The sequence below is a fragment of the Sycon ciliatum genome, chromosome 8 (genome assembly GCF_964019385.1).
Source record: "Sycon ciliatum chromosome 8, ocSycCili1.1, whole genome shotgun sequence".
Taxonomy (NCBI): Eukaryota; Metazoa; Porifera; class Calcarea; order Leucosolenida; family Sycettidae; genus Sycon; species Sycon ciliatum.
Genome location: NC_088650.1, coordinates 5000826 through 5017753, shown reverse-complemented (window position 1 = coordinate 5017753; position 16928 = coordinate 5000826). Strand labels below are relative to the sequence as shown.

Here is a 16928-nt window from a genome sequence, read left to right as displayed (position 1 = left end):
CACCCAAACTACCCGTACGCAGCTTGATACAGAGACACAATGCAAACAATTGAGCAGCACTTCTCAATGTTGAGCCGCTCACCTTGCGGCGTAATGCGGCACATGCTGTTGAATGTGCTCAATCGAGTGCTGCACAATGCTACGCTCCAGCACCAGAGACTTAAGACGATCACCTTGTTCATTGGGCTGCAAACACAGAGCACGAAAAATAACCAAATGAACACACAGGCACAAATCTCACGTGGAACATAGAAAAGAATATTGAGAACATTGTACTAATAGCTCCGATCAGAGAGTAGAGTATCGTCAATCCGAAATTCAGACGGCAATTCCTATATAAACTCAAGTACTCATCATTGTAGAGCTGTTGGTCTATTCAAGCAGAATGGCATGGTCAGTACAGAAGAAGAGTCTTACCTGAATTCCCTGAACAATACCACAGAAACAGTCCATGTACAGGACATCCTCTGCAGATTGGTGCTCGTCAAACCTAAGAGCAAAAGACAAAGCAAAAGAGAGAGAGAGAGAGAGAGAGAGAGAGAGAGAGAGAGAGAGAGAGAGAGAGAGAGAGAGAGAGAGAGAGAGAGAGAAAGAGAGAGAAAGAGAGAGAAAGAGAGAGAAAGAGAGAGAAAGAGAGAGAGAGAGAGAGAGAGAGAGAGAGAGAGAGAGAGAGAGAGAGAGAGAGAGAGAGAGAGAGAGAGAGAGAGAGACAGAGAGAGAGAGACAGAGAGAGAGACAGAGAGAGAGACAGAGAGAGAGACAGAGAGAGAGACAGAGAGAGAGACAGAGAGAGAGACAGAGAGAGAGACAGAGAGAGAGACAGAGAGAGAGACAGAGAGAGAGAGACAGAGAGAGAGACAGAGAGAGAGACAGAGAGAGAGACAGAGAGAGAGACAGAGAGAGAGACAGAGAGAGAGACAGAGAGAGAGACAGAGAGAGAGACAGAGAGAGAGACAGAGACAGAGACAGAGACAGAGAGAGAGAGAGAGAGAGAGAGAGAGAGAGAGAGAGAGAGAGAGAGAGAGAGAGAGAGAGAGAGAGAGAGAGAAAGAGAATAATAAATAAGCACAGCCTCAATAAGCTCCGCCTATTGTCCATGCAGAGTGCAAAACCAGAACTGGCACATTATTAAAGAGATTCAGGGTGCGTTCTTATATTCTCTAGCTTCTCGGAGATATTTTGCACATATGAAGCAATATGAAACACCAAAGGGATCTTGAGTGTCACCAGTGTAGTACGCATTGTCCGTATGCAAAAAGGGGAAAGCGTACACTCGTGATCAACACATGGCTTTTAGCTGTAGTTCGCATGCGCTGATCCCAAACGCCAGGAATCTCCAAGTTTCAACCACATCTGAAACTTGGAGAGCTAGAAGAGCCTTGGAGAGCCTCCTAAAATTTGGAGAGGATGTAAGAACAGCTCTCGAACTTTTCCAAGAGGATTTAAGAATGCACCCTAAGAGTTCCTAGCAGGACAGACCACAGTAATTTCCACCGTGACAAGATCAGACAAAACCAAGGATACCTTCTTAGCCATAGTTAGCACTACATTGTACTTACACGTCAAAGTTGAGATGCGGTACAAAGTGGTCAATCAGCTCACACATGCTCTCAGCATGGCCAAATGTCAGGTACGGGATGACCTTCATCATACCATGCAGGACTGGTGTGTGCGTACGCTGAAGATAAAAGCACACAACGACAACACACAATGCACGTATAAATCGACTGGCAGCAGACAACTTCTTTCCAGGGAATAAAGCTATATGAAAGTATGAATGCCTCTTTCAGCATGCCCAGAAGAAAGTTCCACAGTTATACTTCTGAAGTTCATTTCACTTACAACAAAGGAGCTCTCGATGAAACCAAGGAGCACTCCGACCTCCGACGTTTCCGCAGTCAGCGCAGCCATCTGAGAAAACGGAAGGAAGAGAAGATGCAACAGAAGACATGCTAAATTCCTACAAACAAGATTCCACTTATAGCAGTACATCCGCTACACAGCATCGGCTAAGGCATTAGTCCCCAAGCCCCAAACTCCCTCAAACTAATGAATCACAGACTTACATCTGATTTTGATCGGCTAGCTTCCTGGAGGATAGTCTCCAAAATGGACAAGACCTGCTCTGCCACCTGCAATGCATACACGTAACACAACCGACAGCAGAACAGACTGGAGTTAGAATATACAAACCGGGAGAGCTGTATTCGGACAAACATTGAAATACATTCATCCACATAACAGTGACAGACCAACAGCAACAAAATAAAGGTCTTTGTTTGACTGATGCACACTTACAGTACACAGGCAAAGCTTTGCAAGACGGTGTAATACCTATTCTACCCTTCTCCTTACCTTGCTACAAAACTCCTGCTTCAAGCTGAGTGCCTGGTTGAGGGTTGCAAGCAGTATAGGCACAGCACGTCGTGATGGGTCGATCAGATGCTGACAATTTGCCTACAAGAGCAAGAGAGGCGCGTAACAACAAATGTAATATTATACAGATGGGCAGTAGGATGGGAAGAGAGAGAGAGAGAGAGAGCGTGTGTGCGGGTGCACCAGATTAGTGTTCAGAGCACATTCAAAGAGTACAATACACACTATACACATGCACCAGTGCACAAGTGCATCAATTACGCACCTGTTCCAAAAGCAACGGTAACAAGCACAGACACAATGGATGGAAAGCCCCCCCCCCCCCCCTCCCCCCCAATGAGAGGATAATGTTCAAGAATACTCCAACAACACTGACATGAGAGAGTGCATGTGCCAAGGGGTAAGCTAGAGTACGTACCTTCAGCTTCAGGGCATAGCCAAACAGCTTGAGCAGAGCATGCAACATCTGCTGGCCACGCACCAAGTTTGGCAGATGTTCAAGTCTAGTAGAGAAACAAATATAGAATGGGAGAAGAGGTAAACAAAAGAGCAGACAAGCAAAACGCATGAACACAGGGTAGCAATCAAGCAACAATACCAATTTTAAAAGTGCCACATAAGATTGCCATACCATCAAGAAAGCGAGAGAAACGTACGTCAACATGAAATCAGCATTGATCCCTTACCTGGCAAGCATGGCCTCCAAACCAGCGCATTCGCAAAGGACGGACGCCATCCGGAAGAGCTCCTCATCGTCACTGCCGTCACCGGCACCAGAGCCGAGGGTCTTGACAATCTCCTCGGTCGCATCTCCCAGTAGGCCTACGTACACAAGAGAGTAGAACGAAAAGATCTTGATATTCGAATTATTTGCCATGGTTATCACGACTACTGGGCATGTGAGCTGTTAAAAAACACTGCGCCTGGCATCGTCAGGAAAAAATTAGAGTATGTGTTGAACTCTCACGCACACGGTAGAGAACAGAGATTCACATCATTCGATGCCAGGCTTTGATTTAGAGTGCATGCACTGGTTTATGATACACATACATTAACCCTTTGTGACCCCATCGATCGATATCGATCGATTGGTATACAGTGGCACTAAAAATAATATATCTCTGGTGTTCGTTCCACGATTTTCATAAACAAAGCATCTACGTCTCGAGAGGAACCTTGGCTATCACGTCGAAGTTATCCGAAGTCTCTACGAGGTACGATGCCGCCGTGGTGAGACTCGAGGTCGGCGGAAAACTGAAAAATTCACTCCGATCGAAAAATTCAAATTTTCACACTGCACTTGGCAGGGGTTTTCCCCTGAGTGCTACGTCATACTCAAGCATGCTACACACCAAAATGTTTCGCTTGAAACGAGCTTTCCGCTGTAGTTTATTTGAAGTCGATGTGATGAAGGAGAATGGAATGGCGGCTGTTTGAACTTTGCTGGAGCTATTCGCGCACGGCTGCCGTTTTGAGCGGCATTCTAGGCCACGCAGAGCAGAGGCCGTGCAGGTAGCTGTCTTGAGTGTGGTATTAGTCGCTTCGTCTTGGAAATACCTTTCCAGCGGTGGCAAGTTTGTAAAAATCGGTGAATGTTTGGCAGAGATACAAGCGAAAGTGCATGTTATTTGGAGGTGAGTAAATTGTCTTTCAGTGGGGTCACAAAGGGTTAACTACAAGGCATGATCAGGACGAAGAAATGGCAATGGTGAAAGGGCGGGGAGGGGGGGGGGGGGGGGGGAGAGAGAGAGGGGGCTTACCAGTCATTCGATACACTACACGCATCACCTTCTCACTAGCAGCACCCTGAGATGGCACAAAAGGCAAGTGTGAGCACACATACATGTACATCAAACAACAAAATTAACAACATGGCAGAAAGACAAAAAGTAGGCTAGGATATATGCTCTAAAAGCTACAAAATCTAGCAGGAGTTTCGGGAGAACTAAATTCGTAGTTGAACTGCAACATAGTATACAAATTGAAAGCCTGCAAGTTCAAGAACAGCACCATAAACATAGACAAATTTGATCCAGAAGAAAGAGAGGAATAAGGTTAAAGAAAGGGGAGGGGAGCGGCCACTTACATCTGCACCGTCACACCAGACCTTCTTGTAGACTTCCTTCACGGGCAAGTCCAAACTGATGATCTTGTTACGTACAAGAAGCTGCAAGAATGCAGTGAAAGCAGAAAGCAGAATGTTGGAAATGTACACCAGCACACAGAGGTAACAGCAAGAGTAGATAAACAAGAGTGTGCAACTGCCTGCACAACCTCTATGCTGTGCTGCGACGGCAGAACTTCACATCACGTGACATGGTTCAAAAGGTTATGCTGGCAAACAGTGCAAAGTGACCACAAGAGAGTTGTACCCAAAGCTGGGCTGCGTACAACCCAGTATCTATCATGCACTAGAGTGCACGGGTTCATCACGTGATGTGAAGTTCTGCCGTCGCAGACCCCATAGCTGGAGTTGCACACTCTTGTTTATCTACTCTTGGTAACAGGTAACTGTCACAAGAGAGAGGAAAATACGTCAAGCCACACAACATCCCAGGATGCTTACAGGTCCAGTATACACCATGGAATGAAAAAAGAGATCAAGGCAGCTCCAGACATACCTCCATGCTGGCATCATCGTCCAGAAGTGCAACAAGCTCGCAATCTCGACAGATCTTGTTCTTCACATCACGCATTAGCGGCCCTAAACCTGGGTCACTTGAGCTGAAGGAAGAAAGGAGTTTTCAAACACACCAACACATGCTGCTCAGGGCAAAGGGCCATACTTTTGCACACCTTGCAGAAAATACAGGGCAATGCAAAACAGCATACCGTACTTTTCGGAGTATAGTGCGCACCTTTGTATAACGCGCACCCCCAATCTTCATTGGGGGTGCGCACTTCAATCTTCATTGAAGTACATGCATTTCATATTCGGAGCATAGTGCGCACCTGCGATTTAGGGCCTAAAATAGCACATCTAAATTGCGCACTATATTCCGGAAAATACGGTACTAGGAAAAACTCAACAATGAGAACACAACCATGGGCCAGGAAAAAGAAGACAAGTAGAAAAAAAAAGAAAAAATGAGCTCAAATCAGAGTGTGCATGTCGTCAATCCGAAATTCAGACGGCAATTCCTATATTATCACATAGACTCATCATCAGAGAGCTCATTCCAAATAAGAAAAGACGTAAATAAACTCATCTATCACCAAATGTGGGATTTGAACCGGCAATGTACCGAACGCAAGCACAATACCCAACCACACCAGCTACATGGGCTTGGTAGACAAACAAGGACATAGACACCCTTAGCAAACAACGGTAACGCTATTTTTTACGGTACTCGTACCTTGATCACCCAAATAGCGTTGAAGCTGCAGCGTATAAACGTTTTGGGGGCTGATTTATCGTTGTGACCAACGGTACGTGTTTTGGCCAAATATTGCATAGTCCGTACGCTTTTCACCTTGTATCACGTAAGTATCATGTATATGGTGACAAAAATGGTTGTACCGCGCGAAATCAAAGCTATTCTCGTGGCAACAGCGTACTAAAAATAGCGTGCATCTTGCTAAAGGTCGAACCCAAATAACGGTATTTTCCCCCTTACGATAATACCGTTACAACATAACGTGTTTTGCTAAGGGTGTCTAATGACAGCCTTCAACTTCATGCATGATCTCTCTAGGACATACTGCAGACAAGCTGATCAACTGACCTGTACGGGTTGCCTTGCATACGGCCTTGCAGGAATTCCTCCTGCTGTGGGTCTTTCTCGAGCATGAGGTGGAAATTTGTGTTCTCGTTCTCCTCCTGGCAAGAGTGACAGTGGAGAAAGCATGTGATCACATACATGTACATTTATTGTGTTAGCCAACATGGACCCAGTTTCACCAGTGCAAAGTTGAGCTCGTAACTGATGCACGTGAACTTGAATCTACAATGGCATCGTCAGGAAAAAATTAGAGTATGTGTTGAACTCTCACGCACACGGTAGAGAACAGAAATTCACATCATCCGATGCCAGGCAAACGCAGACTACACTTGGTCGGTGAAATGGGACAGCATTCTGCCATAGCTATACCCCCCCCCCCCCCCCCCACCACCCGTTAGCTTCAACATTCTTCCCGGTATAGACAGAAAACTACCCGAACTACCAGATCTGGTGTGTCAGACAATAATGTAGAACAGAAAAAAGCAGAAAAGCTTCTTTTCGTCACATCCAAAGTGGTTCAAGCGACCATAGCACTCCCTGGGCTATACCGAAATGGTGGTGATGTGCACTTACTGGATAGACGATGCTGCAGAGTCGCTCAAAGATGATCACTGGCGTTCGAAGGTCATTCATCGGATATCTGTGAAAAACACAATGTAAGAGTAGGTCAACACCTGTATAGACCTGTATAGACATGTAGCCTGCTTAGGTTTCAACCAAAGCAATGAAGCAGGAATCAATCAATGTGCTGTACAGGCCGCCAAACCATCAGCCAAGATACAACAGTGCACTGCCATCTTCCTACTGGCACAGTAGTGATGTTATGCAGAAACGACCTCCAGCACAAATGTCATAAGAAGGCCTGAAATCATCCTTACTTGCTAAGCGTCTTGACACAGATGGCCATGAATGACTTTGTCTCCTCTTCAGTTCCTGCAGTACGAGAAGTGCATACGAGCAGCAGAACATATACAACAAAAACACACTACAGCAACCAACCCAAACTAATCTAAGTCACGTAGAAAGACGCATAGACTCTGTCTCTGTGTGCCTGTGCCTGTGCCTGTGCTCTCTCTCTCTCTCTCTCTCTCTCTCTCTCTCTCTCTCTCTCTCTCTCTCTCTCTCTCTCTCTCTCTCTCTCTCTCTCTCTCTCTCTCTCTCTCTCTCTCTCTCTCTCTCTCTCTCTCTCTCTCTGAGTGTCTCTCTCTGTGAGTGTCTCTCTGTGTGAGAGAGAGAGAGAGAGTGTGTGTGTGTGTGTGTGTGTGTGTGTGTGTGTGTGTGTGTGTGTGTGTGTGTGTGTGTGTGTGTGTGTGTGTGTGTGTGTCTGTCTCTCTGTGTGTCTGTGTGTCTGTGTGTCTGCCTGTCTGTCTGGCACACACACCCACACCCATACACACTCTGATTCATTCACTCACTCACCGCCTCTCTCCTCTTCATGAGCTGTGTGCGTGCATGACCATCACAAAACCTCAACCGTACATTCACATATCTGGCATGATACATAACTAGGCATTGCAATTGTGTACTAACCGGACGTCATGTCTTCCAACAGCTTGAGAAGCATCTCCTGCGTCTCATCCACCATCTTAGTGCGCTGAATAATCAAACTGCAAAGACGAGCAACAAGAGGAGGAACATCAGCAATAATTTGCCCACAAAAAAAAACATGACCTTTTTGCTGGACAGAGGGGCGCAGATCTTGTGCAAACATATCCTTGAGTTTGCATTAAAACAAGTTGAGTAACCTGTGACAATGAGATGTTACAGAGCGCCGTGGACATAAACACTGTATGGCAATAGAGAGTGCCGACGACATAATACACTGTACAAAGGGTTGGTGAGTTGAAGGAGGGATGTGTGTTGAGGTTGCAATCTGGACGTACCGTCTAAGATTGAGATATCCGTCTAGTACCGCACCAACCAGACGAGACTTGAAGCGTTGCTTGATGGGCTCATACTTCAGGAACTCTGCCAGCATCTCTGTGAAACAAACACAAGGCAACGAAAAAGTTATGTCAGCCTGTGGGTCAAAACGCTTTCTTCCGTTTTATGTTGTTCTATGACCGCATGCATTAATCCAAGAAAGGATATCACATAGGGATACTTATGAATTTTGTTGTACTTATGAGGCCTGGACGTTAAGTCAATTGTTCTCGTACTTCAATCCACCTAAGATCGCACAATTTTCTACATTCTTCCCCTCTCATTCGAATCCATTGATAGGGAGTGTAAAAGTCAAACAGCGCACACATGGTTGGATACTGCTCCAACATTTAGAAGACTTTCGGCCTCAGAGATTGTTCATTGAATGATCACGAAGAACAACATATTGTCGATCTTTCCATGAATATATCTGTAATCATCGGCCTGCAAGCTGCAAGCATGGATATGTAAAAGTGCAGCTGAGATCAGCCAAGCGGGGCAAGCCTAGCTGGTGTGGATCAGTATCGTGCTTGGATTTGGTACATTGCTTATTCCCTCTTCACGAGGCAGCACATTCTACATACGAACAGTGAGGCAGTACTGGGCCATGTGTGACCCTAGCACACTAAGGTTCTCACACAGCATGGCTTTAGCTGCACCTAACCATAGACGTATCCTTTCAGTGGCTATGAATCAAGGCAGGGCGTTATGAAGAAAAGGGGTATTCTGACTACATACACACAGGGCTCGTCGACAGCACCTTATGCCATTGTACCTACTGCCTACCTGTGAGCATTTTGAGAGCAGTTCCTTGTGACAAATCAGAGCCAAGATTAGTCTCCTCCAGCTGTTGCAATTTGGCAATCTCCTGCAAATACATGGTGGTGCAGAAACAAGAGGTGCAACAGAAAGAAAGATGGGAAATGGGGAAAAAGGGCAGCAACATATAAAAACAACACTGGTGAACACCAGCTATTCCAATACCAAAACATAAGGAAGAATGGATTTCTCCAAAACCAAACACTGCAGACATGGTTGGACACTGCTCTAACATGTAAAAGATTTTAGGCCTCAGAGATTGTTCATTGAATGATCACGAAGAACAACATATTGTCGATCTTTCCATGAATATATCTGTAATCATCGGCCAGCAGGCTGCAAGCATGGATATGTAAAACCGAAGCTGCGTAGTCTCTTACCATGCTAATGAGATCGGCCAAGCGGGGCAAGATGCCGCGGACAGTCAAGTACAACTTCCACTCGAGGGGTCGGAGCAGCTCATGGAACAGCGTCATGAACTCACGGCCATTCTGCGCGGCTTGTGATAGCTCACTCAGCGACCTGTACAAGGCAAATAAAATAAAGACACGAAACTTATCATGGACACAGTTGCAAAGTAATCAAGGAGGCATTCCCAAACAGACAGCAAACAATGCAAAGACATGGGTAGAACAGACATATAAAACATGTGAGCACCCACACGAGCAGTACGAAATACACAAGATTCCGTGCGCCTGTACAACCAGCATCAGGTTTAATCAGGCTGTTACATGCTACTCACGTCATCATCAGATCTAGCATGTGCTGTCGACGATCATCATCCTAAATATATACAAACATACAAGCATACAAGCACACACACACAGGGTCACACAAAAACGACAAGTCCAGGGCACAGGGCATTTACCCGCAGAGCCACATAGCCATAAACATAAACAACACTGGCGAACACCAGCTATTCCAATACCAAAACATAAGGTAGAGTGGATTTCTCCAAAGCCAAACACTGCAGACATGGTTGGACACTGCTCTAACATTTAGACGATTTTAGGCCTCAGAGATTGTTCATTGAATGATCACGAAGAACAACATTTTGTCGATCTTTCCATGAATATATCTGTAATCATCGGCCACCAAGCTGCAAGCATGGATATGAAAAAGCGAAGCTGAGTAGTCTCTTACCATGCTAATGAGATCGGCCAAGCATGGCAAGATGCCGTAGACCGTCCTTGCCCTAACCTCTATATTGCATGCAACGATCTACATTGTTCCCGGTGCACTTCTGAAAGATGAATTGGATGAACAATCCACGCTAAGAGCAAATCCACACCATCCACAAACACACTTACGGTACAGAGAGCCTCAATCATGTTTTGTGCAGTGACACGTGCATGCCGACTGGATGAGCAGAATAGTGTCCGCATCAACCATGTGTCACGGCTGACCTGTGCGTTCCACTCCGATGCTGCACAGCCAAAGAGAGTGAGAGTGAGAGAGATATGGAGAGAGAGAGGAGAGAGAGAGAGAGAGAGAGAGAGAGAGAGAGAGAGAGAGAGAGAGAGAGAGAGAGAGAGAGAGAGAGAGAGAGTGAGAGAGATATGGAGAGAGAGAGAGAGAGAGAGAGAGAGAGAGAGAGAGAGAGAGAGAGAGAGAGAGAGAGAGAGACACACACACACACACACACACACACACAGAGAGAGAGAGAGAGAGAGAGAGAGAGAGAGAGAGAGAGAGAGAGAGAGAGAGAAGAGAGAGAGAGAGAGAGAGAGAGAGAGATAGATAGAGAGAGAGAGAGAGAGAGAGAGAGAGCCGTCATTCAGGACCGAGATGCCAATAGCGCAATCAAACACACATCGGCGGCGAAAAAGACAAAACTATAAGCAAATACGACATGACCACATTCACCAGAAATGAAAACTAGAAAGGCAGGCATTTTAGCTTACCCTTTCGAGCTTTGAGCTTCCATTGCTGACTGTACTTAACAAGCAAGTAGTGTTCACGGGCTGTGACAGTCTCCTCAGCTGAACATAAAACAATGGGGGTACAAACACACATTGCTACAGACAAAATACCGACGCCAACGCACAGAATGCAACATACCGGCACATAAGCCTGGTTTTAGTGTTGACATAGAATAGAAGCCTAGCCCTGACATCGGCTTCTACAGGAATAAGCCCGGCTTCAATACACGAAGGCACATTTCCATACTAAAAAAACAACAGATGCCACAAGGCGAACAGTGCAGTTGGCCTCACAACATCACTTACTTTTCGCCTTGGCCGTGCTGCAGTATCTCTGCCAGGTGGTGAAGTTGCGCGAACCACCATCCCTCTTCAGCCATTCCATGGCGTTGGCATGCAGTAAGCTGCCATGTGCCCGACGAGTCTGGTTCGGTGCCTGGTCCTACAGAACAACATGCACCAAGCGTATGTACATACTCGTATATACACAGAGCACCATCAAGGCATCATACGGTACTATAGAGGTAGCACACAGCACTACATGACAATATGCTACATTAGGATAGTGATTATGCACACATCATCGTTGGCTTCAGGAACGTTTCACACCGCAGCAAAGTCTCAGCGGATGGATCTGAGATTCTCTAAACAGATAGTAGTATGGCCAATGGCTTGCTTATTAGATTAATCTAGCAATCAAACAGAACTAGCCGCAAGGTTGTATGTATGATGATACTGACTATGACATCTCAGGCAACTGGTGAACTGATGAACTACGTGAAGTTGAAACACAACTGCATTTAAACAGTGCACACCTTTGATGTTAGTTTGATAACATGAAGCAGTATGGTACTGCATGGTCGACTGACGGCGTCCATCACCACTGGGTTATGCAGGCAATTAGATGCCAAGAACAGCTTGAACACTGCATACAATACATAGACCAGAACACAGCAAAGAGGGAGAATTACAACAATAGACACCCTTAGCAAACAACGGTAACGCTATTTTTTACGGTACTCGTACCTTGATCACCCAAATAGCGTTGAAGCTGCAGCGTAAAAACGATATGGGGGCTGATTTATCGTTGTGACCAACTCGTTACGGTACGTTTTTTGGCCAAATATTGCATAGTCCGTACGCATTTCACCTTGTATCTCGTATATGGTGACATAAATGGTTGTACCGCGCGAAGTAAAAGCTATTCTCGTGGTAACAGCGTACTAAAAATAGCGTGCATCTTGCTAACGGTCGAGCCCAAATCACGGTATTTTCCCCCTTACGGTAATACCGTTACAACCAAAGTTGTTTGCTAAGGCTGTCTACTGGCTGCAGATTGTGTCATTACGGTCCCAGTGTGCGAAGGCATATTGTTTTTCTTGTGTGAGTGCCAGTCTTGTCAACTGTGTCTTATACTGACCACCCCCGTTCGCCCAATCCTTTCCCCCGACATGAAGCTAAGAAAATACAATGTCACATAGAACTGCAGAACTCACAAAACTGAACACAACTCACACATGTGCATATCACACTATTGGCCCATATCATTCGCTCGTGCTATGATCCAAGCTTGCTGCAGCCTATATCAATCACATCTTCGGAAAATTACAGCAGAAGCGCTTTGATTCCTTCTTTCAAGTGTGTGTAGAACTGTAGAATATAGCAACAGCCATCACAAGGAATGACTGCAGGCATCTGTCAGCAGTATGCCGGTAATGAAATATGTATGCTGGGCACCAGCTGCTGACCTGATCTCAAGCGTTGCTCCCAACACAAATCCTCCATGTGAACACTCATGCGAAGCAAGTCCATTTCATTACGGACAGCTCCAGCCTGGCAACATAAAATTGCAAAGCACACAAACATCGGATGAGAAAAAAACTAAAACGTCGGCGCTGATACTAATGAAAATAAACTCTTCAATTTAGAGGAAAATCAGGTTGAGCTCTTCACTGCATCGTTATCAAGAGCAATCAATGACAGAAAGAAGCAATAGCGGGCTGGCTTACCAAGTTGGGCAATGTCTTGTATGATTTGATGGCGCCGATGACACGGCCACACAGCACCTTGTTCATGACATGGGTGGCACGACAGTTGTTCCTGCATGTTGACACAGCACACACACGATACAACACTAAGGTTTGAGGACAATCTACCGCTGATGACTACATAATTTCAAATTACGTTGAGAAGCCAGCTTGGAGTCCACAAAGATATCATAATATAATATTCGCGGGATCCGCGTCGGCATCGCTTGAATGTTCAGAAACACACAAACTAGCGTTCGCATCCGCAGGCCGCAAAGATATCAAGAGCACATAAACAGATGTAGGATCCTGAAAGATCTTCCAGCATTGAAGCACAGCTGAAAGGGTACTTTCAGGAACCAGTTTCTGTAGCATTTCTTCAGAAGTATTTGATCACAATTTAGTGACTGATCAGCATACTGGGAGAGAAATGCAAGATTCGAAATATGCACTAAATGATCAATGCGCCAAAGGGCAGCTGAGAACCAATTCCAATGCAAATATAGTGACAGTGAACAAGCAAGCAGATCAATCAGCAACCCCCACCTTGTCAATAGGCACAGCAGTTGCTTCACATGATGGCGTGTCTGCTGTGTTCCCAGATGCAGGTTGCTCTCCATCAACTCACCAATCAGGCCCTGTGCAAGAGAGCAACAGATAGATGGTGTGGAAGAGATGAGCAGGCCACATACACGTAACTGTTCTCACAGTACACTACCCGGGAAAGAGTTGGACAACAAGGCAAACGCAACACAACAAAAAGTAGCTTGCGGACAAACACACAGACAAGCACACATGAACAAAATTGAGCATGCATGCACCCAACACACAGACAAAACGTGTAAGGAGCACACGGTGATGATGTTGCCTACCTCACTGATGAGCATTGGCCGAACTTCTGTGCTTTGTGCCGCAGCTCTCAGCATGGTGATGCAGTGATCGACAGCAGCGGACGCACAGCCATAGCAGTTACCATGGGTACCACCAGCACTGACCAGGCTGGCCACGCTGCGTGGCAGGTGTTGATGCGCGTCCGGGTCCGAGCTAAGCGCACTCAGGTCCACACCGTCCAGCTGCTGCTGGGCATTGTCATACTCAATCAACTCCTTGCGGCACGCCAGTACTTTCTGCACAGCGTAAAGGCACACACACACACACACACACAACACAAACAACCGAACTCATCAGTATCTGCCCAAGTGAGGCACAGCATAGCATACGCAAACAAACATCATCGGTACCTGCCCAGGTGGGGCCTTTCCACCGTCAGACCACCGGCACTGTATACAGAATGCAAACAGTCGTCAGAGACGTACAATGTATAGCACACTACATACCTGTATGAGCATACTGAGCTCGTCAAACGCTGATCGGCATTCGGACGAGTACTTGTGCGACACCGCCATGATGTTGGGGTGCACACCATGAGCATGCTGGCGCATGGATGGCGGTTGCTGATCTTGCTTCTGCGTTGCTCGCTGCCGCTCTTGAGGAACCGACTCCTGAATGACACACATGATATACAATGTTATGGGGGGGGGGGGGACACTTTCCTCCCTACTGGTAGTAAGCATTCGGTGCATACCTATGCTACAAGGCAGATAAGTGTGAGCAGAGATAAAAGTGAACAACGATACCAAACACAGAAAACCCTACACCATCATCAAGGCAAGATATCTCTCCGCTGCAATTTTCCATCATCTCAATCAAATTCTTGGCCCTGAGCCATCATCAGGTACGAAACACACCTTTGAATCTGAGTCAACGTGAGCACCACCGAGGAGTCCTTCCAACAAGCCGCGGTGGCTGACCAGTTGTCGGTATGACCGATCCGCACGGTCCAGCAAGCTGTTGATTGTCGTCACCGCCTACACAAGAACGCACGCACACAAACACATACGTGCGTGCACACACGGGCATGGCACACCCCACAAGCACAAACACATACGCACAAGAAGATTCAAAAGGATCATGCTATGCACAAACACGAGCATGGCGATCTAGCAGACAATGGGTATACAGTGTCCTTAGGGCTTGTAACGGGCATGGAACAAGAATGAGGTTAAGTTCGGCCAGAATGAGTGGATGAGAAACACTTTGGGCAATCACCACACAAAGCCATTATACGCCCATGTGAGACGAGGAACACTAACCTGCTTGCGGTCGTCTTCATTCTCTATGGGGTCCACGGCACAGCATGTGCGTGCGTGCAGCACAAAGTCAAACTTGGCATATTTAGAGAAGCCACAGCTGGTACATAGGAAGGGATCCTTCTCGTCATAGTTGATAGAGCTGCAATGGCGGTCATAACCAAACACAAAGATGATCAAGCTATTCAGGAAGAAGAGAACTCCCCAGGGTGTGCCGATAGGTAGTGGGCACGAGTCTAGTTTACGTAATTTACACACCCATGCACCATAACGCAAGGTCGATTTCGCGCCATGCAGTTTCGTGTACTTCCTCCGGAAACAACAGCTCCGTGACTTTTTTTATTCACATCCTTAGGGCCCGGTCACACATGCACTGGGGTTCGCTTCGGCATCGAGTTTCTGCGACAGCGAGCCTGGTGGCGCTCCAGCGAAACCACATGCGTATGGTCACACATACAAACAGGGCAAACTCCTACTTTGGCGGAAAATGAGAGTAAAGTGGACTATGGTGCATACGGTACGGAGAATAAACGAGGTCAATGACTATCTTGCACGCATTTTTGTTGCATGGACATCATACGCATACAAATTTCTCGTAGCAAGTCCATATACAGCAGACCGTGGTGTTTTCCGCTGAAGCGAAACCACAGAAGCGACACTCTCGCTTCGAAAATTTTGGAGGAAGCGGATTGGAGTTTCCGCTGAAGCGGAAGTTCCGCTTTTCGCCGTTGGCATGGTATTTTTCGCTCCTGCGACGTCGCTTCACCGTATCCGCTACTTTCGAGTACATGTGTGACCTGCCCTAAGGAGCCATGATGCTCAAGAAATTCGGTTCAGGGGAACAAATGAGCGAATATACTTCTTTGACACCATTATACAACAGAAACTGGCACCATTTGAATCTCACTAGAAGTCACAATCGCTCGAATCCTCAGAGCTCAATTTACTAGAACTGACAGGTCGATCGAAGTCATGAATTTGTTTACGTCACGGAAAAGAACGTAGTTCTGAAAACGGGCTGTAATGTTTACGGAGAGATACGTACTATTGCTACCAGTAAGATTCTCTCAACGCAACTGCACACACACACACACACACACACACACACACACACACACACACACACGCACGCACGCACACACGCACACACACACACACACTTACCGGCACTTGTGGCACTGGTAGACGTTCTCTCCGCAGTTGCTGCAAACACCTGGCGCGGTTGGCACCTGTGCACTGCAGCGAGGACACTGCAATGTCTCCGGGTTGACCTGAACCAGGCATACAGCATAGCAACATAGACACATACCGGAGTCAGCTAGATAACGACCATGAGTAATTCAGGCCGTTTTAACTCAGTTCAACGCCGCATGGCAACACGTGTCAGCAGGGATAGCGTTTAGTCATACTGCTCTGGTGAGAAAATAACAGTGGAAAGTATGTCGATCTCTTCCAGTTTGCCAGTGGCTGTGGTGCAAGAACAAAGAATATGACAAACAGTAACAGGGGAAGTGAGCGATTTTACCTGGGAGTTTACGAAGAAGTCCGCAAATTCAATCATCAGGTTGCAAGCCACCACAGGCAGCGGGAAATCCATCTGAGCAGAGTACAAAACGAAGAAGAAAAAAGCCAACAACCAACAGGCAGGGAATGAGATAGAACAACGAGCATAGGCAGTACAATACATGTACACATAGGCAAGATGGCCAGATACAAGCAGCTGGTGCTCTGATCGTGCGACCCCTGGTTATTCAGACTGGTAAAGTATAAAAGGTTCAATCACATTGCTTAAGTGTCATAGGGAGAAAGATCGGATACATCAAAATATGTCTTCTCGTAAGTTGAACCCGATATCACTCGCCTACCTTGACTTCGGTCTGGCCGGCTTGAAGGTGAATTTGCTTCACATGGTGCCATAGTTGGTGTCTGTATAACACACACACACACACACACACACACACACACACACACACACACACACACACACAC

The 16928-nt window shown here is 46.4% G+C and overlaps 1 protein-coding gene across 2 annotated transcripts in view; it reads right to left on the bottom strand.

Annotated features, from left to right (window-relative positions):
• The window catches only part of LOC135822871 (E3 ubiquitin-protein ligase UBR4-like), an 84906-nt gene that overhangs the window by 9141 nt on the left and 58837 nt on the right, over positions 1–16928 (bottom strand). For both annotated transcript variants that reach the window (XM_065335708.1, XM_065335709.1), the window contains 33 exons: positions 16805–16865; positions 16465–16536; positions 16104–16210; positions 14943–15081; positions 14538–14657; positions 14127–14291; positions 13662–13916; positions 13336–13427; positions 12772–12862; positions 12511–12595; positions 11578–11687; positions 11069–11204; positions 10745–10822; positions 10151–10266; positions 9583–9623; positions 9221–9362; positions 8808–8889; positions 7982–8078; positions 7629–7705; positions 6977–7031; positions 6672–6738; positions 6102–6196; positions 4998–5100; positions 4463–4543; positions 4137–4182; positions 3063–3198; positions 2795–2879; positions 2356–2457; positions 2067–2132; positions 1843–1911; positions 1560–1678; positions 418–490; positions 83–186 (listed from right to left, as the gene is read on the bottom strand). In XM_065335708.1, coding sequence (XP_065191780.1) covers positions 83–186; positions 418–490; positions 1560–1678; positions 1843–1911; positions 2067–2132; positions 2356–2457; positions 2795–2879; positions 3063–3198; positions 4137–4182; positions 4463–4543; positions 4998–5100; positions 6102–6196; positions 6672–6738; positions 6977–7031; positions 7629–7705; positions 7982–8078; positions 8808–8889; positions 9221–9362; positions 9583–9623; positions 10151–10266; positions 10745–10822; positions 11069–11204; positions 11578–11687; positions 12511–12595; positions 12772–12862; positions 13336–13427; positions 13662–13916; positions 14127–14291; positions 14538–14657; positions 14943–15081; positions 16104–16210; positions 16465–16536; positions 16805–16865 — 3267 coding nt within the window. The remainder of the gene's footprint in view (positions 1–82; positions 187–417; positions 491–1559; positions 1679–1842; positions 1912–2066; positions 2133–2355; positions 2458–2794; positions 2880–3062; positions 3199–4136; positions 4183–4462; positions 4544–4997; positions 5101–6101; positions 6197–6671; positions 6739–6976; positions 7032–7628; positions 7706–7981; positions 8079–8807; positions 8890–9220; positions 9363–9582; positions 9624–10150; positions 10267–10744; positions 10823–11068; positions 11205–11577; positions 11688–12510; positions 12596–12771; positions 12863–13335; positions 13428–13661; positions 13917–14126; positions 14292–14537; positions 14658–14942; positions 15082–16103; positions 16211–16464; positions 16537–16804; positions 16866–16928) is intronic.